The sequence below is a fragment of the Rhinopithecus bieti genome, unplaced genomic scaffold (genome assembly GCF_001698545.2).
Source record: "Rhinopithecus bieti isolate Rb0 unplaced genomic scaffold, ASM169854v2 scaffold_11401, whole genome shotgun sequence".
Taxonomy (NCBI): Eukaryota; Metazoa; Chordata; class Mammalia; order Primates; family Cercopithecidae; genus Rhinopithecus; species Rhinopithecus bieti.
In genome coordinates this window covers 1656499-1681508 of record NW_016807151.1, presented here as the reverse complement: position 1 = coordinate 1681508, position 25010 = coordinate 1656499, and the positions used below count along the sequence as shown (strand labels likewise).

Genomic DNA, 25010 nt, shown 5'->3' with positions numbered 1-25010 from the left:
AGGCAGCCCTTTTACAGGGATCACTGCAGATGCACACCTCTGTACAAGCCCTCCCCACACGAGTGATTTTCCTGAGAGCTGTCCAGCACGTGCCTGTGGTCCGGGCAGCATGTTGGCTCCCCCTCATACCTTCCCTTTCCCAAGTCCTCCTACTTTACAGGAGAGAGGCCTGCCTGTCATCCATGCAGCAGCTTCCTGTGGTGCTCTGCCCAGAGATGTAGAAACCTCGGGAACATCAGATAACATCACAATTCAAAATGCCAGTCTTTGTCAATCAAGGCACAATAAACTTGCAGTATGGCTTGCTTTCTCTCTTAAAGAAATGAGAGAGAAGGCCGGGCACGGTGGCTCAAGCCTGTAATCCCAGCACTTTGGGAGGCCGAGGCGGGTGGATCACGAGGTCAGGAGATCGAGACCCTCCTGGCTAGCATGGTGAAACCCCGTCTCTACTAAAATACAAAAAAAAAAAAAACTAGCCGGGCGTGGTGGCGGGCACCTGTAGTCCCAGCTACTCGGAGGCTGAGGCGGGAGAATGGCGGGAACCCGGGAGGCGGAGCTTGCAGTGAGCCGAGATCGCTCCAGCCTGGGCGACACAGCAAGACTCCGTCTCAAAAAAAAAAAAAAAAAAGAAATGAGAGAGAAATATAGCCAAGAAATAGGACAATTGGTTCCATGGTGGGAAAATGTGAACTTAGATATTCTGTAGAGGAGGTGGCAGCAGCAGCAGCAGCAGTGAGGGTTTTATTTCATAGCTTCCCCTCTGCCATCTCCCAGCCATTGAAGAACAGTTCACTCTCGCAGAAGAATCCAAGAACAGGGAAGAGGACGGCAGTGAGAAACGCCAAGGGCACTGTCTGATTTCATCTGGGGGACAAACTCATGACAGGGCTCTGTGCTTTATCTCTGTGACAACTGCAATGTTCAAGATCCGTTCAGCAGTGTGTGGGAAACCCAAGGGGCCACAAAGCACACGCTGTCCGCGAGCTCACCATCCTCAGGAACGAAAGCCTGGCAAGTACCCTTGTCCACGGGGACTCAGCTGGGGTCTTAACAACAGATTTTGGATTAAAAGGAAAAAGGGGTGAAAAGGTCCATGTTTACTTCTGAAAGATCAAAATTACAACTTCAAAAGAACAAATAAGGGAGAGCTGAGTTAATACTGTATACTGTCCTGTACACTTACTCACACTTGCAGGATATTTTCATTAACTTCTTTCAAATGATTGATTACTGGATACTGCACATCTGTGTCCAGATTGCTTGAATGCAAGTCACTTGTTCACTGGTCCATGACCCCCTTCTCTGCTGGTTTATCTGTTGTCCCTGTGTACTTAATGGATTTAGAATAACTACACAGCAACTTGTTTAGATTCTACCACAATGCACTTAACAGCAATCATCTATATGTCTTTTCTAAACCCCATACTTACTAGTGGAATATTTTTTTCTTTTGTTGTAAATTTCCACAAAGATTCAACTGCTCTCTTAAAAGCAAATCACTGATGTATGTATGGGTAGATGAAAAATTAGGCAGGCTAAGAGGTAACCCTCCTGCACATTAAAAAACCCGTTTCGTGTGATTAAGATGATTCCTTTCTCAGACTTTGACATGAGGTCCTAATTTATGAAATACGTAATTATAAATATTATTTTCATCTTGAAATGAAATATTAATCCATCTATGTAATTCTCAAATGTCCATCTGTCAAGCCTTTTTCAGATGTCTGAGAAAATTGAAATTTGATGCCACTTATTCACAGCTGATGACAAAAATCCTAACAGGAGCAATTTCCAATTTTATGGGGTTGCTTTTACCCCAGCAGCACCTCATTAACATACAAGGTGCCTCTAAGTGAAAGAAAACAGATATAGTAAGAGTCATTTAATCATCACCTCCATCATTTAATAAACCTTGCTGAAATCCTTTTTGGTATACTTCCCAGTAAGAAAGTGAATGCCTCTAATGACTGGGCAACTGTTTTGTTTTGTTTTTAACAGGTTAGGTGGTTTACTTTACCAAAATGGAAAAGGAGCTACAGATGGCCTCCCCTAAGCAGAGGTCTCCAAAGTGAATAACGTAAAAATACAAACAGTATTGCCTCTATAGGGCAGTGTACGTGGCCCAAGCCTAGGCACCTAAATGTCTTCCCTCACGTACTCTCAGGGCCCATATAGGAAACACATATGATAGTATTAATGAAAATGCTTCACAAATGCCAATGTACCCTACAAATGATGCTGACAGCATTATTATTTCTGTTGATTGATGAAACATCGAGCAGCTAATATACAGCTAAGAATTCTAAGGCATCAATAGAGTTGTAAGTAAGAATCTGGATACAATATTTTGTTAAGTTAACAACAAGATGTGACACAGGGTCCCTCAAGAAATGTCTGATGGCCAAATGAATTTCAGAATGGTCAAGTGAAGTACCAAACTTACTGGTTTTATGGGTAACCAAGAAAAGGCACCTGTCATAAATGAAATATACAAGTCCTGTTGGCTTACTGTTGATTCTGACCAACATCTTTAAATCCATCCATCCATCAGATCCTTGCACTTCTCACAAGCTGAGTGAGTCATCACCTTCTATACCAATAGAAATTTGGCAACCAATCTGTGCGTATTATGCACAAAACAAAAGCCATCTGCACACAGAAGGAAAACCTAGAGGGAACACTGCCCCTCCTCCCTTAGATAATTGCCTTCTTTTGTCTCATCCCTACTTGCCAGATCACTTTTTCTAGTTTTTCCACTTCTTTTAAAATAGAATCTACAGTTCAGTCTGGCTGGTATACAATGTCTCCAGTTCCCTCCCGCATGCAGCATAGGTTTAATCAGTATTTTATAAAAGAAGAGTCAAGATTAATTAGAGTGTTCAATATTCATATTAGGACCGAGTTATTTCTGAAGAAGGATGGCTCTTTTGTTCTTCCTCTCTTTAATATATCACAGAGGGAACAGGCCAGAGTGTCTGTGCCCCACCGGAATACGTCACCAATAAGCCAAGGAGACTGAGCAGTGGGCAGGTCAGCCAAGGAACGAGAGAGACGCCTGACGAATGTGAACGCATGGGCCATAAATACAATACAGCCCAGGTGGCACAGGATGCAGTGAAGCCCGCAGTATTGGGGTTAGCCTGAGCCCCTGGGAAGGAGCAGTTGAGATGACAATAGAAACACACAGCAAATCCCAAAAGTGCCTGAATAAAAATTTGCCATCATATAGAGAGTGCCTTTGTAAGCATTTATTACCTGATTGATGTCATTTGTGAAAAGTCACCACAACCGCCATGCTGTTTCCATTTAGGAGGTGAAGACAAGGCAAAGTTATTCCCATCTGTTTGTCTTCAGTATAGCCCCACACAGGGGCTCCCATAACCCTGTGGTCCCGGAGTTTGAGAGAGCAGGGCTCCCAGATTCTCCCACCCACAGGCGACACCCAGCACGGTCGGCCAGCTGTGGGTGAACTGAGACCACCTACACGTTAGGTGTGACAGGGGACCTTTGCAGAGAATCAAACAGCAACCGTAGGGAATGAGCTGACCTTGGCTGAGATGGAACGAAATGCTCACAGAGCCTCTTTTCAATCCACTGTCCACACTGCCTCCCAGAGGGATCATTCCAAAAGCAAATGTGTTCAAGCTGCTCTCCCTGCTGCAAACCTTTTAATGGTTGCCCACTGCTCACAGCGTAATTTGCAATCCCTTCTATGTCCTGAAACCCTCCCCAGGGCCTGGCTCTCTGCCACCTGGGTTTCGGCTGTGCCCTTTTTTACGACCTTTGCTCCAGCTTCCTGAGCGGCCTGCCGCTCCCCTACTGGGCCCGCCTTCATCTCCTCCACCGTAAAGCTTCAGCCCTGGTGTCACCTCCTCAAGGAAGGTGGAGGTACCCCACCACTGCGAGTGGGGTGCCCCCCTCCTCTGTGTTCTCCAGACATCCTTATACTCCTGGATGACTGCTTTTGGATGGCTCGTCCTTCTCCCTTGCTAAAGCCCTGGAATGCAGAGATTGCGTGCTATTTGTATTGGTAACTGAGCTGGATCTAGTGTGGCTCAGAGCAAATGCTCAATATTTGGTGAGTGACACCCGGTGCCTGAGGCAGCTCCAGCCGGTTGCCCAAAGTGCTGCCCTTTAGAAGCAACAAAGGGTAGTCAGGAGCTCTGGTCTGACACCAATAACGAGGTGTGGACTATCCCCCATCAGAAGGAATAAGTTTCCATGAGGCCAGTGGCATCCAGCCAATGCCATTCATGATGAAGAGGATTCAGGCTGGAGTTTCTTAGGCAATAGTAACAAATGATGACTTTAGTCTATAGATAGAGAATACAGATAAAAGAAAGCTACATAGGATTTTTTTCTTTATTACTGAAAAGAAGCAAAGGCCGTGCCTCAAAACAAGACAGAATGGCCTCTCCCTCCTATCATATTTCAAAATTAATCTACTCCCAGACAATCTGAAGAGGTTTCCTTCTCATTACAAGGGGAAGGGGGGGTGTGGATTTTAGGTCAGCAGATTTATTGTTTCCAGATGTTTGCAGCTCTGGGATTTGCTGAAGGATTTCAGAGAGTAGTGTTGAGGCACATCAGGAGGTGGGGAGAGCAGAACGGAGAGAGAGGCAACAGCCACATGAGCAGGAGACAGAGCTCTTGAAGCCACAGGGGAGGGGGGCATCTCTGCAGATTACCCTGAGGACGAGGTGAGAGGCCCTTTGCTATGGCCACATGACCTTAAAAGAAACATATATGAAGTAAAGACATTTGCTTTTAAACTAAATGAAGAGCATCCTTTTCCCATTTTAAACACATGACAAAATCCATAGGGGGGGTTCTTATGCCAGCAAAACAAGACTGAACTTCTGCAACACTGGCAAGGCTTTGCCCTCCTAACAGTGTCAGAAGACAGTCATTCTTTCGGAGAATCCTCCCTGCAGGACCTTTTCTGTAAATCTGTTGTCAAAACGTATGGGCAGATCTTTGCAGCCCTGGAGGAAAAAGAGCAGCTCTAAGGGCTGGAAGTTCCATCTGAAACTCTGTCTACTTGATTTACAGCCACATCTGGGACATAAAAATATTTAGGAAGTAAAAGCGAGAGAAGGAGAAAGCTTGGGGAATATTCCGTTTTGACCCCAAGAGATGCTGTCCTCTGACAGTTTACTGAAGTAATAGGTAATAGATGGACTTCCCTGGCAGTGTATACATAGGAAATATGGCCCATAAAAGACCTAAACACATAACCATCTACACTAGTTAACTCCCTCTGTAACAGCACTCTTCACCAGAACAAAAACATTTCCAAACCTATTGTTGATCTTATTACAATGAAATTCACACTATGAATCATTTAGTATACCCAGAACGTTGTTTCCCAGGTTTCCCCATGCTATTCACCAGTATAACAAGAACAACAAAAGAACCTTAGCAGACTATGTAAATAATAAACAAAGATAGGTAACAAACATAATATTAATGTACAAGATGCTTTTAATGTACTTGATAGCCATAAGCTTGCAATTTAATAAAGATTTTGCATTTTTTGGTTAATTCATATGAAACAAGAAATTTTCTTTACTTTTACAAAAGTAAAATAAATTTTAAAGTAACGCATTTTTTTTTTCCATTCAACAGGTCTAGGTTTGTAATATGCAGAATTTTCATACCAAGACAACCAAAACAAAGTTTAAAATAGATAGGGCAATCTTTTATTCTTTGTTTTTTGACTTTTGCTTGTTTTATCAAGCTTTTAAAGCAGAATGAGTCCTCCAAATCCGGGAGACCCACGGAGAGTGCGTGTTAACCCAGTAGACTGTTAATAACAGTGGACTGACTACCACTCCCTTGGTAAACACGCTGACTGGTACTTATGCTGTGCTAGTGAGCTCTCCTCTAGGCCTGGCATGTTTTGCTCACACCAGGTAAGCTCAATGTTGACCAAAAGTCAATTTCTTTGGCTCTGAAACCTGACGGGACTCTTGAATACTATGGAAACTGTTGAAACATAGGTGGGAAAAGAAAATTGCTATTTCTATAAAACTTACGCTGAATGCTTTGGAAAGACATAGGAAAGACAGGTTACTTAAAAAATCTGCTGTCAAATTAGGTGTAGGTGAATTAAGTCAAAAGTCTGCAAAGTTAGGGGATAGGGAGTGGAGGGAGGTATTAAAAAAATCGAGAGAACTTTGCATTCAAATAGCATTGCTCTTCTCTAAAGAAACCCAAACTGGAACCTGAAACTGACACATTATGGGTGTTGTTTATTTTAAGAAAGACCATATGCGATTCCTCTCAGTAGACCAACACTCAAAACAAAACAAGACTTGGGATATGTTGAAGGATTGGCAAATAAATGTCCATTCATATATTTTAAGTTAAAATGTTCAAGGTACGTATTGTTCATTTTAATGATCAAGGTGGATAAGTGGGCTTCCAAATATGGTGAACAGAAAATAAAGCAGCTGACCAATGGAGTTATACACGAAACAGATCAACAGATCTGAGAAAGTCTGCCTTGGCTCCTATCCTCTGAAAATGTCCAGGGGTAAAATAAATCAGAATTTGGCCTGGTGCAGTGGCTCATGCCTGTAATATCAGCACTTTGGGAGGCAAAGACAGGCAAATCTCTTGAGGCCAGGAGTTCAAGACCAGCCTGGCCGATATGGCAAAATCCTGTCTCTACTAAAAATACAAAAATTAGCCAGGTATGGTGGCACATGCCTGTAATCTCAGCTATTCGGAGACTGAGGCAGGAGAATCGCTTGAACCCAGGAGGTGGAGGCTGCAGTGAGCCGAGCTTGCACCACTGCACTCTAGCCTGGGTGACAGAGCCAGACTCTGTCTCAAGAAATACAAAATAAAATCACAGGCCGACAGTGCTCAAGCCTGTAATCCCAGCCATTGTGGAGGCCGAACGGGTGGATCACGAGGTCAGGAGATCGAGACCATCCTGCTTAACACGTGGAAACCCTATCTCTACTAAAAAAAGAAAAAATACAAAAAAACTAGCCTGGGTGGAGGTCGGGCGCCTGTATGCCAGCTACTCGGGAGCTGAGCAGGAGAATTGGGCGTGAACCCGGAGGCGGAAGCCTGCAGTGAGGCCGAGATCCCGGCGCACCGAACTCCAGCCTGGGCTGAGGAGAGCGAGACTCCGTCTCAAAAATAAATAATAATAAAAAAAATAAAAATAAAATAAAATAAAATAAAATAAAATAAAATAAAATAAAATCACAGTAGAACCCAGAGCACATGTCGTGGCTAAGCTTTCATACAGCTTCACATTCTTGGACTATATTTACTACCACAGAAGGAGGGTTTCAGGAAGTAGAAACAAAGGCAAAGGGATGCCACTATTAAAGCCAGAAGATTTCCATAAGAGCCCTCCCTCTTCCCCATCTTTCAGTATCAAGAGCCCAAACTCATTCTATCCCTGCCCCGCAAAACTGCTTATGGGAACACTGGGGGAAGAGGCTGCCCCTTACCTTCTGACGCTGCTGAATGTTGGCCACAGCGTCAGGCTGAAAGTCCAGCTTGTCTGTGCGGCAGAGTTTCCAGTAGAGGATGACAACAATCACCATCACCACCAGCACCGGGATGACCACACCAACAATGACCCACAAGTTGTTGCTCTGGGATTCCGGAGACGGCCTCTTCACCCTGTCCACAGCTGCAGACAAGGAAGAAAGGTCTTTCGATAACTCCCTCTTCACTCATTTACTAGATTGCACGTGTCTTCTACAAGAAACTCAGAAGTCTGTGACATTTCGGCTCAAGATAGCTGGCTCCAGGTTATAATCTCCAGATGACAGGAAATGTGACCAGCAGAGAAACACAACATACAATGTTACATCTAGAATACATCAGGGATCACAACGACATATGGATATATCCAAAGGTACATGGCTGAATTAATGGCAAAGCTCAGTGAATTCCAGGTCTCCTGATTTCCAGTTTATTCTACTAGCTCACCCCTAACTTTTCACTGCAGGATCTTTCCGTAGCAAAACTGGTTCTGTACAACTTTGCACAAAGGCAGTTCTCTTCAAAGGCGGAGAGAAAAAACAGCTGTGTCTCCAGAACACAGTCCTGCCCGCTGCATCAAGTACCACAGGACTCACACCCTCCCAGATCACATAAAGCACATGCATCTCAACTAGGAGTTTATGGAAGAAAACCCTTCACCTCTTTCTCCCTTCCTCACTACTCCAAGTTTCTTGTGTTCACAAATGTTTATTAAGTGTGCTGGACACAGTTTGAAAGTTGGGACTCAACAGTGAACAAGTGAAGTCCCTTGAGGTGCTTAGGTCCTAGTGGGGGAAAGGAAAAACGATCAAGTAAATGAATCACTGAATAATTTCATATCGCACTAGTGCCATACACAAAGCAAAACAGAGTAAGGAGATAGGACATGCGCACCAATGCAACTGGTCGCTTCCCCTTCAGCAATGAAAAATGACAGAGATGCTGATGTTCATAGCAGTGCTATTCACGATAGCCTAAAAGATGAAAAGAACCCAAATGCCCATCCACAGATGAATGAATGAACAAAATGTGGTATAGCCATACAATGGTGTATCATTCAGCTTTAAAAGGGAAGGAAATTCTATACATGCTGCTACACAGACGAACCTTGAAAACATAATGGAACAAGGAACAAGCCTGTCACGAAAGGACAAACAATGTATGATTCTACCTATATGAAGTATCTAGAAAAAACTCATAGAAAGTTTCTGCTTGGAATGATGAAGAGATTCTGGAAATGGATAGTGGTGATGGTTACACAGCCTTGTGGATGTACTCAATGCCACTGAAGTATACACTTAAAAGGGTTAAATTGGTACATTTCTTGATGTATATTTTACCACAATAAAAAAAGAAGGAAGATGATCCTTATATTTGCCGAAATGAAGCTTCACTGTGTTAATTTGGAAACTGAAGTCCTAATAAGTGTCCCATAGTCACTGCCTTCATTGCCCCACCTGTGTCTCTCCCTAAACCTTTGAAACATGACTCATTGAAACGGCATTATTTAGGCTACCAGTTGTCAACTTTTACACGAAGCAAATCTTACTCATTTTGGATCCGCCACTCCCCAGCCTGCTGCCACACCCACCCCACCCGCCTCCACTCCTCTTTCACGGCCTAGGACAGTTGCACTTCAACTCCTCGGCCACTTAATGTCCATCACTAGCTCTTTGTTTTGCACATGGTGCCTTATTGCTCATTTAAAATGCTTCCTGCTACATAAATGGATCATCCGTGAAATGCTACACTTCTGCACTCATTCATCCGGTCTTGACGCCAAATCTTGTCTTTTCAAAAACGTCTTAGTTGTCATGGGCAGGGACTAAGTCTTATGCTCCTTTCATATCCTGTGATGGTTAACACCTGCTATGGGATCAAAGGTATCTGCTCAAAGACGTAATAACAAAAAGGGTTCTTGGTGCTGGTTTAACTTTGGGTTTAGACACCTGAGGGAGTGACAAGGGAGGGAGCAAGCATTCTAAATCAAATGCACCAGGGAGAAAAGCACAGATTAGAGCAGAGGCTGCATGGGATGTGGTAAAAAGCAACAAAGTGTGAAAAACTTGTGTTTTTTAATTTGGGCTGAATATAGTGAATATATGTAGCTCATTTTGCATAAAAGCAACGGACAATATAGAAGTAGGGACAGAATCAAACTGAGAAGCTGAGACAACTGGACACTCTTCTTAGTTCTTTTGTGGGTGTGGTTGTTGGTTTGCTTTTCTTTTTGAGATAGGGTCTCACTCTATCCCTCAGGCTAGAATGTGGTGGCACAATCAAGCTCACGTGCAGCCTCCTGGGCTCAGGTGATCCTCCTGCCTCAGGTCCCCAAGTCACTGGGACCAAAGGCACACCCTACCATGCCCAGCTAGTTTATTATTATTATTATTTGTAGAGATGGGGGCTTGCTATTCTTCCCAGGCTGGTCTTGAACTCTTGGGCTCAAACGATCCTCCTGCCTCTATCTCCCAAAGTGCTGAGATTATAGGCATGAGCCACCCCACTTGCCCTCTTCTGACGCTAACCTAGGAAAACCCTGATGAGGCAGAGGTTGATCAAACTGGGCCCTGACACCAGCGTCCTGGGGCTGCCTTTGGGCTATCCCTGGTGTTGACTGAGAATTCCTTCAATCACCAGCCTGGAGATCCCAGGATCTTTACCCATGTGGTTTTCGGTACAAAACTGAGGAAAAGAGGTGCAAGATCAGATGTGAAAGGTGCCCATATCCTATTGCAATTAACTGTTTAAAATGTCAAGCGCTTGGCTGGAGTAGGGCACATCTCCTACAATCAGGAATAGCATATATGAAGAAATGTAACGAAGCGCTTTTGTTAGTTTTTGCTCATAGTTTGTACTCACTGCTTTGGAGGAGAACACATCAATACATGATCATATCTCACATTCACAAACACAAACTGCCAATGAGTATTTGCTTAAACTCTCCCATCATCTTCCACAAAACAGAGAAATTACGCCCATCAGCTTTCATCTCGGTTGGTCTCCAGGGACAAGTACAGATTTCACAAGAACCTTCTACTATCAAGGATAATTTTAAAGCTATCATTTTTTTAAAAATTCTCTTTATCTCCTACATGTTCTCTGTATAGATTTTTCTGTATTCTCTGATGCTGAATTCCCTCTAAATGTTTACCTTTCCTCTTATTGCCGGAAGCAAGTTTTACCAAGACTTGGTAAGCAAGTCTTACCAAGACTGCTTGCAGGATCATAAAGGAAAAACATCGACATTAAAAGAGGAGTCTGGGCCAGGTGGGGTGGCTCATGGCTGTAATCCCAACACCTTGGGAGGTCAAGGTGGGAGGATCGCTTGAGCCAGGGGTTCAAGACCAGCCTGGGCAACATGACAAGACCCTGTCTTCACAGATAATAAGAAAAAAATAGCCGGGCGTAGTGGTGGTGACTGTGGTCCTAGCTACTCAGGTGGCTGAGGCAGGAGGATCACCTGAGTCCAGGAGTTTGAGGCTGCAGTGAGCCATGATCAAGCCACTGCACTCCAGCCTGGGTGACAGAGCAAGACCCTTTCTCCAAAAAAGAAGAATCTGATTCATATCCTAAAGGACTATTTAGAAAAACACACTCTTCCATGTGCCTCCTTTTTTTTCATTTCTAAATACTCAAAATCTGTGAAGTGGGGCTGGGTGTGGTGGCTCATGCCTGTAGTAATCCCAGAACTTTGGGAGGCCAAGGCAGGCGGATCACAAGGTCAAGAGATCGAGACCATCCTGACCAACATGCTGAAACCCCATCTCTACTACTAACACAAAAATAAGCTGGGTGTGGTGGTGCGGTCCTGTAGTCCCAGCTACTTGGGAGGCTGAGGCAGGAGAATCACTTGAATCTGGGAGGCAGAGGTTGCAGTGAGCCAAGATCACACCACTGCACTCCAGCCAGGCGACAGAGTGAGACTCCATCTCAAAAAAAAGAAAAAAAGAAAAAAAAAAAAAGTGAGGTGGAAAGGAAATTACTGACAGCAGCCAGGGCCAGGCAGGCAGGAGTGAAATCTTCCAACAATAATAAAGAAACATCAGAATACCTCTGTCTACACTGTAGAGTGGTGTGAGGATAGGTGGGAGAGAAACAGGACTGAAAAGGGGAAGGATCAAGGACTTCTTTGTGTTAAAAGACCCTGAAGGAAGCCAATAAATTCAGGGTGCACCTCCCAGCTTCCTGCATGACTCACTGTCCCCGCCAATGTTCAAAATATGACATAGAAGATTTTGGAATAAATACAGAGCAAACACATTATTTTGCCTCAGACAAAATTTATAAAAAAAAAGCAGCAGTAAAGGAATGAGGGACAGATATTAAAGTTGATGTACTATAAATCACTATAACACCCCACCTACAAAATGCTAGGTAGAAAAAACAGCAGTGGAGGCTAAACCTACAAGCAATTGAAATCCAAATAAAGAAGGTCTTGGTGAATTAATTTTAACAACTGGCACTTCACCATCAGGGTTATACACACATCGGAATGCTTTTACATTCAGAGCTCACTGTCAGAACGAGCCTGGCTTTGGAGCCCAGCACAGCCCAGATGACAACACCTCAGGCACTTACGCTGGGCAATGGCACCCTGAATTCGGTAACCCAAGATAATGGCTGCTCTCTGGAGGTCCATCTTGTTAATCAGGTCCGAAGACTTGACTGCACTGAGTCTTTCTCCATCTTGATCCTCCACAAAGTAGATGAGCTGTACAGGATTGTCATCTCCCTCCAGCCTCGACACATTTACCACCTGAAAGAGCAGAAACCATTCACATTGCAGAAGTTTGTGTTTCTGGATGCCCTCTCTCAGGCTGCTGAATCCTGATTATATCACTCAGGATTTATTCCAATCCTCATAATAAGCTCCGTAAGCCATTCGGGGGCCCAGAATCACCATGGTGCTCTCTGTTGATGAGAAGAGGGACAATGGAGAGTTCCTTTGTGTGGAGTAACAGGTTGCTTCATCTCGCTCTACATCTTTTCTGGGGCAAAGGGGCAGGGAGGATGCGCAGAACCAGGGCTGGTGAGTCCAGGTGGTCTAGAATCATCCCCACAATCTCTTGAAGTGCTGACCACGTCATAAGAGAGCATCATCCTCTCAACATTAACTATAGGATTAGGTACATCCCTGGTTCTCTGAAACTATTAATGATTCTACCCAATCCTTTCTTCAGCCCATTGGTATTTCCACCTCATTCTTCTAGGGCAGGGCTTCTTAACCTCAGCTCTACTGACAATCCCTTGACATGGGGTGCATTGTAGATGGTTAGCAGTATCCCTGCCCTCTACCCACTAGGTTTCCCCACCCTGCACCACCCAAGGTACAACCAAAAACATCTCCAGACACTGCCAGATCCACCCTGGAGGACAAAATCACCCCCACCCACCACTGCTCTATGGACAATAAACCTCATAAATTCATAATCTTGTGGGTCAAATAATACTTTGATTCATCCCAAAACTTCTCTCTCTGGTGTTAAAAGACAGTCTTTTTATACCCTTATTTCAAAATCTAGCACACTTGACATACCATACCTTTTCATTTCACTCTATTTCTCTTAATAATATGCAACAATTTTATTGCCTCTTTAGACTCCAGCAAAACTCTGAACTTCCATCCTGAGAAAAGGATCAGCGATGGCTCCAAGCTCCTTATTTTATACATGCCATTTAAATTGCTGGTCTCTACATCTGCCATTGGCAACATGCAGCTGCTACTTCTCTGTCCACACGTGTGGATGTGTAACACCACCCTGTGCTCTGGACACAGCTGCTGAACTCCTCCTTCACCAAGGGAAACTTCCGGCAGATCAGCAATTTCATGGTTTCACTGTGAACTCCTTCTTCCAGATCGTGTCTAAAGATCTTTAACAACACACGTCCAAACTCTCTTCCCTCAACAATCTGTTCTTTATGCTTCATCCTGAGAAGGACTCATTGTCCTGCCCTCTGACTGCTGTTTCAAAGCCAGTCTCCTGACCACTTCTGTTCCCCAGCCACCTCCTCCCTCCCTGACAACGGTGCTGCGATGATTAATTTTTCATTAGCTTATAGAATGGAATGCTATCCAAGGACTACTGAAAAGGAAGTAGATTATATCCACCTGACTTTCTACCCATGTACCTCCTTACTCCCTTTTAAAAGTTCTAATAAATTTAAAGAATATAGTTTCTTCTTCTAGAAATCACAGTCCCCAAAATCCAGTGATATCCACCTTGATTAAAGATTCTACAAGTCTATCTAGTGCTCCGGTTTGGATGTTGGAGCCCCTCCAACTCTCATGTTGAATTGTGATCCCCGATGTTGGTGATGGGGCCTAATGGGAGGTATCTGAGTCATGGAGGCAGATCCCTCATGAATGGCTTGGTGCTGTCCTCGAGGTAATGAGTTATTGCTCTACTAGTTCCTGAGAGAGCTGGTGTTAGAAAGGGCCTGGCACCTCCCTCCCCTCTCTCTCGCTTCCTCTCTCACCATGTGATTTCGACACTGGCTTCCCTTCGCCCTCCAGCAAGAGGGGAAGCAGCCTGAGGCCCTCACCATGACACCAGTACCATGCTTTTTGTACAGCCTGAAGAACCATGAGCCAAATAAACCTCTTTTCTTTACAAACCCAGCCTCAGGTATTCCTTTATGGCAACATCTATGGACTAAGACATCCAGGTGGAAAGTAAGCCAGGAAAATCTAATCCCAGCATCCTTTCTAGACTACTGCCTATCAGATTCCTATCTGGAACCCTTATAACCATGGTATTAAGGAGTCATCATCACTTTGGTTAACATTTTCAATTTCAAAATTTATTTTCTGAGTAAAATCACCTCTCTCTAGAAATTACATAGCCAACTAATGTTGAAAAACACATGCAAAAAAATGCATAAAGAATAAAATGAAAATCAACCAAAATTCAACCAACCAAAGAAAATCACTGTAAACATTTCAGCATTTTCGTTCTCCTCTTTCTCCATGAATTCTATATTAACATTTGGATTACATGGAATACATACTTTGGGGCATCTCTTCACTTGAGTTTTGTTTTTGGTTTTGTTTTTGGAGACAGTCTCACTCTGTCACCGAGGCTGGAGTGCACTGGTGTGATCTTAGCTCACTGCAACCTCCGCCTCCCAGGTTCAAGTGATTCTCATGCCTCAGCCTCCCGAACAGCTGGGATTACAGGCACATGCCATCATGTTCAGAAAACTTTTGTATTTTCAGTAGAAATGAGGTTTCACTATGTTGGCCAGGCTGGTCTCGATCTCCTGGCCTCAAGTGATCCACCCGCCTTAGCATCCCAAAGTGCTGGGATTACTGTGAGCCACTGCACCCAGCCCACTTGAGCATTTTTCTATATCACTCACTAATTTTTCTTTTAATGACTGCATAAAATTCCAACACATAAAGATTTACTATAATTTTATTCACCCATTCCCCAATTGCTGGACATCTAGGTTGTTTCAACATTTTCAATTTACGACTTAAGTTTTGATGAACAGCTGTGTAACATGGTACACAAATCCTTATCTACATCTTCATGTTTGGTCACTCTGAGGGGCAAGAGAAGCAGAGCATGGCTTATCAGCAATCTATCAGATGGCACATTGGCCTGTATGTGCCACTTTCACAAACCTGCATGCCTGCCAAGGGAGCTTGCACGTCAAATTCAGCCCCATATTATACACTTTTATGGTGTCCTGTAACTGTTTCACGGGCAGAAGTTAACTCACACTTAGACCTTGGGCTCTATGAAGCCAGGGATTGTTGAATAAGGCAAAGCTTTTATAATGTATTCTAATTTTTATTCTTTGTTGATACTTACTTAATGATTACTCTCAATTGTGATTACTTTTTAAATTTCTCTGCAACTTACTGCATCTGGCAAAGGAACTATTTTAGTAACCTAAGGACTGCATTTCTGGGAGGGGGATAAAGAGTAATGATGAGAGGGACACATTGGTAAGAGGGCTAGAGGATGATGATGCAGTTCTAGGCAACACTTCCCTGCCCCCGCCCCCCCACCCACAGCCAATGTCATTTGCATCTTTTCCTCTAATGCCTCTAACCCACCCACCTCCCTACCCTGCCTGCCAGCCCACACCCCCTGCTTCAGAGTTCTACCCTGGTTTCCTGTTTCTGAAATGCCACAGCTCTAAATATACCATTTTCGTAGTTCAGCAAGTCAGCAGTTGTTAAGAAAAAAATCCACATAATTCATATGGAGATGGAAATTAATGACAGCCTCCACCTCCAACTTTCTGTGAGTACGGGCATTTTTAAATGGGTCACGTTTCAATTCAAACAAATCTGTCTTTTGTAACCTGTTTGCCAGTTTACCAAGTAAAGAAGATTTAGGGTAATATGAGACCACCAGGTGTCCCCGGTGGCAGGTACCTATAGTACCAGCTACTCAGGAGGCTGGGGCGAAAGAATCACTTGAACCCAGGACGCAGAGGTTGTAGTGAGTTGAGATCATGCCACTGCACTCCAGCCTGGGCGACAGAGCGAGACTCTGTCTCAAGAAAAAAAAAGAAAGAAAGAAAGAAAAAAGCTCAAGTGAAGAGAGGCTACAAAAGGATGTAGGCAGTGTCATCCAAATGTTACCAGAGAATTCATGGGGAAAAAAGAATGGAAGGAAATATGCTGAAATGTTTAGGGATTTTCTTTGGTTGGTTGAATTTTAGGTGATTTTCACTTTATTCTTTACACGTTTTTTTTACACGTGTTTTTCAAAACTTCTCTAATTGGCTATGTAGTTTCTGGAGAGATGTGATTTTGCTCAGAAAATAAATTTAAAACTGAAATTGAAAATGTTAACCAGAGTGATGACTCCATAATACCATGGAAGCAGAGAAGATGAAATGCTCAAGCAGAGGGCAGCACAGCTCCCTCTATCTGATCTCCTATGGCCTCTTCCAGTTGAATGATTTATCACTACAATGCTATCAATAATACCGACCATGCCATCAAACAGGCTACACTTTTGTTAATTAAAAACTACTATTTGATAAACGAGGTCCTGTGATGATATGGCAACCCAGTAAGACAATTCTGCTCTGCTCCGCAAGGTCTATTGTTATACTACTACTTACTAAGGCCTTGGTAAATATTTGTCTAGACTCCAGTTGAACTGAAACGCTGCCAGATTCAGTGTCTACCCAATAGAGCAATCAGTGGAAATCAGAATTTTCTCATGGCACTTCCCATTTGCATAAAAATACAGGGTTTTAGATGGAGTGTGCACTCACACACAAGCGCTGTCTCTCTCCCTCTCTCTCCCTCCCCTCCTCCTTTGATGTGGAGTACCTGCACCACGCTGTTCCCTGCAGCTACAGTGGCCCTTCTCCACATCCGCCTTCTGGTGGAAACCTCACTGAGCAGCTGGGCCAGCTTGCGTTCCATCTCGGCTTGAAACACTTCATTCTGGAGTTGCTTCTCCACGACGCCCAAGAGAACTACATTTAAATGAAAACATACATGGCACCCAAGACAAGTCAGCAGTAAAAAAAAAAACGGGGTGTGTGTGTGTATGTGTGCATATGTATTTGAAATTAACGCAAGATTGCCATAAAATGCCAATCCCTAGACAGGAGACATCAAAAGGAGAAAAAGTGATCATGAATGGGGAAAGTCCAGGAAATGCAGCCCATGAGTCTTATCTAAGCTCCAAACTCTCAGTGTTACCCAGACTGGTGGCCAGAAGTCCCAGGAACTCGGCACGGTAGGAGCTTTGGCCTGAACGGCGCCTACACAAGACCAAACATTTTGTCTGCACTTATCTCAACACTGCTGGAATTGGTGTGAGTTCATTGTCTTGCCTTGAGACTTGGACTCACAAACTAACCTGAAAAAAGGAAGCCTGCCCATCTTTAGTTATCTACTTCAGACAAGATGATCTCAACAGACAATCGCTTGCCAGCATGGTCTGGGAGGAAGGAGCATGTGCTTTTCAACCAGAACTGGTTTAAGTTTTCTTTGAGATACAACCATGGGCAAGTTACTTAATTGCTCTAGAAATTATCTGGAAAAGACCGCAGATGGCAGCATGCAAAGCGGTGGGGCCTTGACGTGGGATGCTGTGCATTCAGCAAGGAGAACTCGCAAGGTGCAGGAACCCCGTGAATGGCAACTATCACTACTCCACATGCTCTCTCGTGCCCAGCTAGTTCCTGTGCTGCATGCATGCTGGATAGCTGGTGAGTACGTAACTACTGGTCAGACTTTTGTGCACTAGGTTAGAAAGCCTTTAACTGCAATGCCATACCTCTAAATATCTGACCCAGTCCCCTAACACACACACACACAAAAAAAAAAGCTTCCTAGGTGCCAAGCCACCCTGCTTGTCCTTATTAAACTAAACAAATAACACTTTTAGAAAAGAAAATAAAAAGAGAGAGAGAGATCCTTGCTTCTGAACCTCACCCTGTTCTGGGTCAGAAGATTGTCAGTTCCTGTTAGACTCTGCCCTGAACTCAATGTATGAATTTTAAAGAAAGTCAGTCCTTTTTGTTCTATAACTCAGTGGGATACATTCCCACAGCCAAATTTGAATCCCTTTCTCATTCATTCTTTGCCAAGAATGTAAGGTACATTTTGCCCTAAATTTAGGAAACAGGAAAAGCAGCATCCTTCTCAATACGCCTGCATAAACTTCTTATCCTTACAGTTCCCAAAATATAACATAAGTTAAACATACCTGTTCGGACCCAGGAGGACTTCAGCAACTGAGATAAGTTGAGCTGTGGATACTGGAAGGCTACAAAAGGGAAAGAATTAGGGAAGGAGAAAAAAACTCTGTAAAAAAAAAAATGCCATGTTTACAACAAAGTCCCAACACACTATCTTTACTATTTAGCTGTAAATACGAAAGAACAAAATGTCAGATTCGCGTGAGGACATGGACAGTAGCAATTTCTGAACACATGAGTCTCAAGGAAAAAGAGAGAGACAAAAAGAAAGAAAAGAAGGGCTGGCTCCAGCCATGTCATAGGACACTGCTTCATAGAGAGGCCACCAGCAAGTTCTCCTTTGAATGTCACTGTTCCACAGCAATGCATGTTCACGCTGTGCACCTCAGAGCCCTGGCTTTCCCAGCAATGTCTCAGGGTAAAATGACCACGTGTTGACTTGTCCAGGGCCAGCCAGTGTGCCCCACCATCCAGCATCCTCATTTTAGCCATACACACACTGAGCACAACTGAAAGCGACTCTTTGTAAATAACAGCTTTATCTCTGTCATCTTGCATATAGAATAACTTCTATAAAGTTATTCTTTTTAATTTAATTAACAATACACTAAAATAACATTACGAATCATTAGGCCATTTGGTTGTTTCATTTTGAAAAGAATTTGAATTTTCTGGCCTGACTTCAACTCTGGAATCTACTATTTTTTTTAAATAAATGTCTCCCCTTTCCCCCACTGCCTCCATTTGCATTATGAACCTAGTTGCTTCAGTCAGGAATAAAGGTTTTGTGTTTTCGCTTATTGTTGTTATTTTAAAATTTACACAGTAAACGTTACTCTTTTCAGCATACAGTTTTATGGGTTTTGATAAATACGTATATATTCACATAATCATCACCACAATGAAGATACAGAACAGTTTCATCACCCCCAAAACACTGCCTTCTGCAGAACAGTTTCTTCACCCCCAAAATACTGCCTTCTGCTACCCTTTTGAAGTCAAACTTTCCTGCAGCCCTTAAGCTCTAACAACCACAGATTCATGCTCCCTCCGTAAGTTATGCGTTTTCCAGAACTCATGTACTTTTTAATAGCACCCCTCTACTCTCCGAATAATAAAGCCAGGCACAGTGGGTGAGCAGGGCTCTGCAGACCCATCTGGCCTGAATCCAATTTTATCAGATTTATATTCTGGCACTCAGTCAGATATTTCATTTGAAAAAAGTGGTCCAGGTGAAATATACTCTGCGTGATACTAAAACGGAGAAGCCATGCCATTTGCATGTCATTACACATTTGTTCAAACCCACAGAACGCACGACACCCAGGGTGAACCTTAATGTAAACTATGGGCTATGGATGATGACGATGCGTCAATGCAGGTTGATCACTGTAGCAAATGGACTACTGTCCTGGGGGATGCTGACGATGGGGGAGGTTATGAATGTGCGGAAGCAGGAGGCATATGGGAAATCTCTGAACCTTCCAATCATATCTGCTGTGAATCCAAAAACTTCACTAAAAAAATCAAGTCTTTAACTATTATTCTAAGTGAAGTAACTCAGGAATGGAAAACCAAACATCATACGTTCTCACTGGTATGTGGGAGCTAAGCTATGAGGACACAAAGGCACGAGAATGATACAACGGACTTTGGAGACTTGGGAGAAAGAGTGGGGGTGGGAGGGATAAAAGACTACAAATCTGGAGGAGCGTCTACTGCTCGGGTGATGGGTGCACCAGGATCTCAAAAACCACCACTAAAGAACTTACTCATGCAACCAAATACCACCTGTACCCCAACACCTTATGGAAAAATATTTTTTTAAAAAATCAAGTCTTTTAAAAAACTAAAAAAATTTTAAGAAGAGGTCTTCCACCAAAATGCCCGCCATCACCTCCCCAGCACGTCCGAGAGGGCCGTACTCACGCTCTGCGATCTGCAGTACTGGGTATCCCAGATAGAAACTGAACTCCACCACACTCAAGTTCCTGAGCAGCTCGCTCACTTCTGATCCATTCAAAAATCCCTGTGTGCTTTTAACCGCAAAGATGATATTCACCGGGCCCCGCCGAGGAGTCACCCTGGAGGAACTGACGGTGATATTCAAGATCTGAAAGAATGAAGTCAGAATAAGCTTCGAAAATAAAACATCCTGCTGAAAGCTTAACCGTGATTTCCCTCTCACAGGTTCTCTCACCGATTTTTTTAAAGGAGGTAAAGTTTTTAAGGGAAACATAACTGGCTTTCTAACCTGGTTCCCTTTTGTAAGAGTTTAACTGCTCAGTTTATTGAAAATGTTTCTTACATTAAGTGAAGAACTGAGCACATGTATAGCTCCTCCCACCCCAAATCCCACTGAAATAACAATAAGCTGAACAAAGGGGAAGAAATCCACAACAGCACTGAGAATGGAAGAAAACCAGAGATTCCGTCAAACCTCTGGGGGATGGAGAAAGGATGGGATCAGATTGATATAAACCAGAACAGAGAAAGCCAGGATCCAAAACATACACAAGCACGAGCTGCAGCAGAGCCGAGGGCCGCGCTCCCCAAGAGGACCAGGAGGGGCTCTGTGGCAGAGATTAGCAGGAATGGGACCAAGAACAGGCTATGCAGCGGCAATCAGTATAATTAATTACATGCTGTGCCAAATTGCTGAGGCCATTGCCTTCCTCCTCTGTCCTTCCTAACTGCCACACCCAGGCCAACAGAGGTCCTAGCAGCAGCCAGGCCCTCACCCAGAACAAGCCAAAGAACTGCTCCCTGGGGAAAACAAACCCCTGCCTAAGAGGACTATGCAGGTCTGGGCCCTAACCAAGAAGGTGGGCAGAGGCTAAGATAACTCCCGTGCACACCAGAGACAAAGAAGGAAAGAAAATGAATGAAAACACAGCTAGCTCTGCCCTAAGACACACACTAAAGTGCCCCATCCCCCAGGAAGAGCCTTTTTATCTAGACGCTGGAACGAAGGGGTTCCCTGTCTGCTTGTCTCTGACCACACACGGCACCCAGAGAGAGGCCCACGCTGACATATTCCGCCCCAGACCCAGCACTCCAATGAATTTTCTCCCCAGGAGATGGAGCTGACGTAGAAAGAGATCCCCACAGCTCAAGGGGAAAGCTGTGCCAGCTACTAAAATGAACAACTTGGTTCTTCATTCCTAACAACAAACCAACAGTCTCCAGATTTCCAGAAACTAACAGCACAAAAGCAAAGCACTGAGATCAACACGCAGAGCAAGGACTGCAGAGAAAACAGGAATGACTTAGGAAACAGAAGACACATTTTAACAATTCTAATCAACATCCTCAGAGACTTTTAAGGCGACACTGCATCATTGCAGGAAAGCCTACAATGAAAATGGAGCAAAGAACAATGAACAAAAAGCTAAAAAATTCAATAGAGGGATTGCATAACATAATGGACACAGCTAAGGACTAAATTCATGACTTGGAGGACAACATTTTGTAAATCTGTAAAAACAGAGAATAAAGAGATGGAAAATACGAGGAAAAAATAAGAAACATGGAAAGTGGATCCAGGAGCACCAAAATCTATTTTAACACCCATTTTGGAAAGAGAGAGGAAAGAATGTACAGGGAAAAAAATCAAAGAAATATAAAAACATCAGCAGTTTCCATACAATATGTACAATGCCTGTTCTTAGTAGCTATATGGAAACAACAGTATGGGTAGCCATTTCCCCATTGGATATTGAGGTCGATACCATTCCTTTCTAGGTAATTCTTGAATTTCCTGAATATGGTCATGTTTCTTCAGCTCACCATATCTGAGCTCCCTGGGCATCAGCTACTCTGCAACCCTCAAAGAGGCTCAGCCCATGCACACCATGCCGACCCTACGCCACAGGAACAGATCAATCCCGACCCACATAAACTGGGTTTCCGCCACTGGAGGGAATAAGAGTTAAGCACATCTTAAACAATGTGCAACAATTCCCCCTTTAAGGGCTAAAGCCTTCTGCTCTGCATTCAGTGATATTCTCACCTGCACAGTGAGGTTATACGTTCCCTGGTGGTGTTTTCTCACTTCAAAGAGAGCTGTCATTAGGCCTTTCTCGATGCGCTGGGTGAAGTTGCAGAAGCCAGTATCCACACTCGGAGGCACAAACTGAAGTACTGCAAAGAAAAGCAATCAAAGTCCCACGAATGAGGTGTCTGGGTTTCTGAAGTATTAAGGAATCAAGAGAGAGAAACATAGTATCTAAATCAACTAATTCCTTCATAGCATGGGATTAAGTACTGTGATGTACCATTTCTACATATTATCTCATGGAAATGTAAAAAGCAACTTTGCAGTAAATGAAGACAAGCAATGTGAAGGTGACTGGTATCATTTTTAAATGAAAAATATCTAAGATAAGAATTTGAGTATCAAAAGACACGACAGATGGAAACACTTCAAATATATATAAATTCATAGCAGATGAATTCTCGAATATTTATGGGTGAAATGACATGACAGCTGGCTTTGCTTTAAAACACTCTAGTGTCCACAAAAACGTTCATGGTGGATTGATGAAACGAAATTGGTGATGTTGATAATTTTTTTTAAGTTTAACCATGGGTATATGTAGACTTAGTATGTTATTCTCTCTACTTTTGTAAATGTTTGAACATGTCCACAATGAAAAGTTAAATATGATATTTAGAAATTACTGTTAACAGCTGGGTGCAGTGGCTCACGCCTGTAATCCCAGCACTTTGGGAGGCTGAGACGGCCAGATCATTTGAGACCAGGAGTTCAAAACCAGCCTGGCCAACGTGGTGAAATCCCATCTCTACTAAAAATACAAAAATTAGCCAGGCGCGGTGGTGGGTGCCTGTAATCCCAGCCACTTGGGAGGCTCAGGCAGCAGAACTGCTTGAGCCCAGGAGGCAAAGGTTGCAGTGAGCAGACACTGCACCACTGTACTCCAGCCTAAGCAACAGAGCAAGACTCCATCTTCAAAACAAAAAGAAATCGCTGTTAACTTCATACACATGTTTAAAGTCTTTATCTTTTAGAGGCTATATAGGCTGAAATATGTGTGGGTGAGATGATATGATGCCTGAGATTTACTTTAAAATAGTGCAAGAGGAGGGAAGGTAGACGGTAGATGGGGGTGTGGCTATAACAAGACTGGCTAGGAATGGAAAAATGGTTGAAGATACAACAAGTACATGGTTGTCTGTTAAACTATTCTATATACTTTTGTATGTGCTTGAAATTTCCCATAATTATAAACACTTTTAAAAATTAAATAATAAGGTCGGGTGTGGTAGCTCATACCCACAATCCCAGTACTTTGGGAGGCCAAGGCAGGAAGATTGCTTGAGCCAGGAGTTCAAGACCAGTCTGGGCAACTTAGGAAGACCCCATCTCTACAAAACATAATTTTTCTTAAATTCTTTTTTTTTTTCTTTTTGGGATAGGGTCTCACTCTGTTGCCCAAGCTGGAGTGCAGTGGCACGATCTCGTCTCACTGCAGTCTCCACCTCCTGGGTTCAAGTGATTCTCCTGCCCCAGCCACCCAAGTTGCTGGGATTACAGACATATGCCACCATGCCTGGCTAATTTTTGTATTTTTAGTAGAGATGAGGTTTTGCCATGTTGCCCAGGCTCGTCTCAAACTCCAGAGCTCAAGTGATCCACTCGCCTCAGCCTCCCAAAGTGCTGGGGTTACAGGCGTAAGCCATCACACCTGGTCTAAATATTTTTATTTTTTATAGAGACAGGGTTTCAACATGCTGCCTTGGCTGGTCTCAAACTCATGAACTCAAGCGATCCATCTGCCTCAGCCTCCCAAAGTGGTGGGACTACAGATGTGAGCCACCACACCTGGCCTAGAAAAAATTTTTTTAAAAATTAGCCAGGCATAGTGGTGTACACTTTTAGTCCTAACTATCAGGAGGCTGAAGCAGGAGGATTGTTCGAGCTGAGGGGTTCAAGGATACAGTGAGCTATAATCACACCACTGCATTCCAGCCTGGGTGACAGAGTGAGATCCTGTCTCTAAAAACCATCATCATAACAATAAATTCTAACAATGATTTCCAATATTTTAGAAATATAAAAAAATAAAATGAAATTCTTTTTACAAATAAAAACAACTATGCTGAGTTGTCTCACCTGTTTGAACTTGGAACCTGGACTCTGGCACAAGGAAAGAAGGTTTCACAGACAGGATTAAAGGAGTCTGGTCACGCACAAGCTTACTGTTTATAAGCACATTTATGACTGATATTGCCGTGTAAACAAAAGGACCGGATGTTACCAGAAAAGTGAAGTCAGTAAAGAGTTCGTAAACCTATGGAAATAAGAAATACAAAGACAATTCAAACTTAAAGGAGGTTGTGTTAGGTAGAAAAATAAAAAATTATAAATAAACTAAAAAAACTGGTAGTTTCAAATGAAGGAGTAGTGCATCACGGATAATTAAAATTTTATTTTAGTTACTGCTTTTACTCTCTGCCAACCTTTGCACAAAAAGCACAAAATTATGAGAGTAGCAAGAAAGAACAGTCAGAAATATGAACTGAATAATGAGTTATAGGGCATTCAAGGTGTTTGTTGTATTTAAAACACATAGAAAGCGGTACTTACCCTATTGAGCAGCACTGTCCAAAATAAATATGCAATTAAAACATTTCTAGTGGCACATTAAAAAACATAAGAACAAGTGAAATTAATTTTAAATACATTTTACTTAATATATCTAAAATATGCCGGGCGTGGTGGCTCAAGCCTGTAATCCCAGCACTTTGGGAGGCCGAGACGGGCGGATCACGAGGTCAGGAGATCG

General features: G+C 43.2%; 1 protein-coding gene across 1 annotated transcript in view; it reads right to left on the bottom strand.

Moving 5' to 3' along the window:
* KIAA1549 (KIAA1549 ortholog) overlaps window positions 1-25010 on the bottom strand; it is a 155616-nt gene that overhangs the window by 55638 nt on the left and 74968 nt on the right. The window contains exons 4-10 of the mRNA XM_017880382.1: window positions 24338-24515; window positions 22214-22344; window positions 20131-20314; window positions 18210-18269; window positions 16820-16968; window positions 12097-12274; window positions 7476-7660 (exon numbers count right to left, since the gene is read on the bottom strand). Of these exons, the coding sequence (XP_017735871.1) occupies window positions 7476-7660; window positions 12097-12274; window positions 16820-16968; window positions 18210-18269; window positions 20131-20314; window positions 22214-22344; window positions 24338-24515 (1065 nt within the window). The remainder of the gene's footprint in view (window positions 1-7475; window positions 7661-12096; window positions 12275-16819; window positions 16969-18209; window positions 18270-20130; window positions 20315-22213; window positions 22345-24337; window positions 24516-25010) is intronic.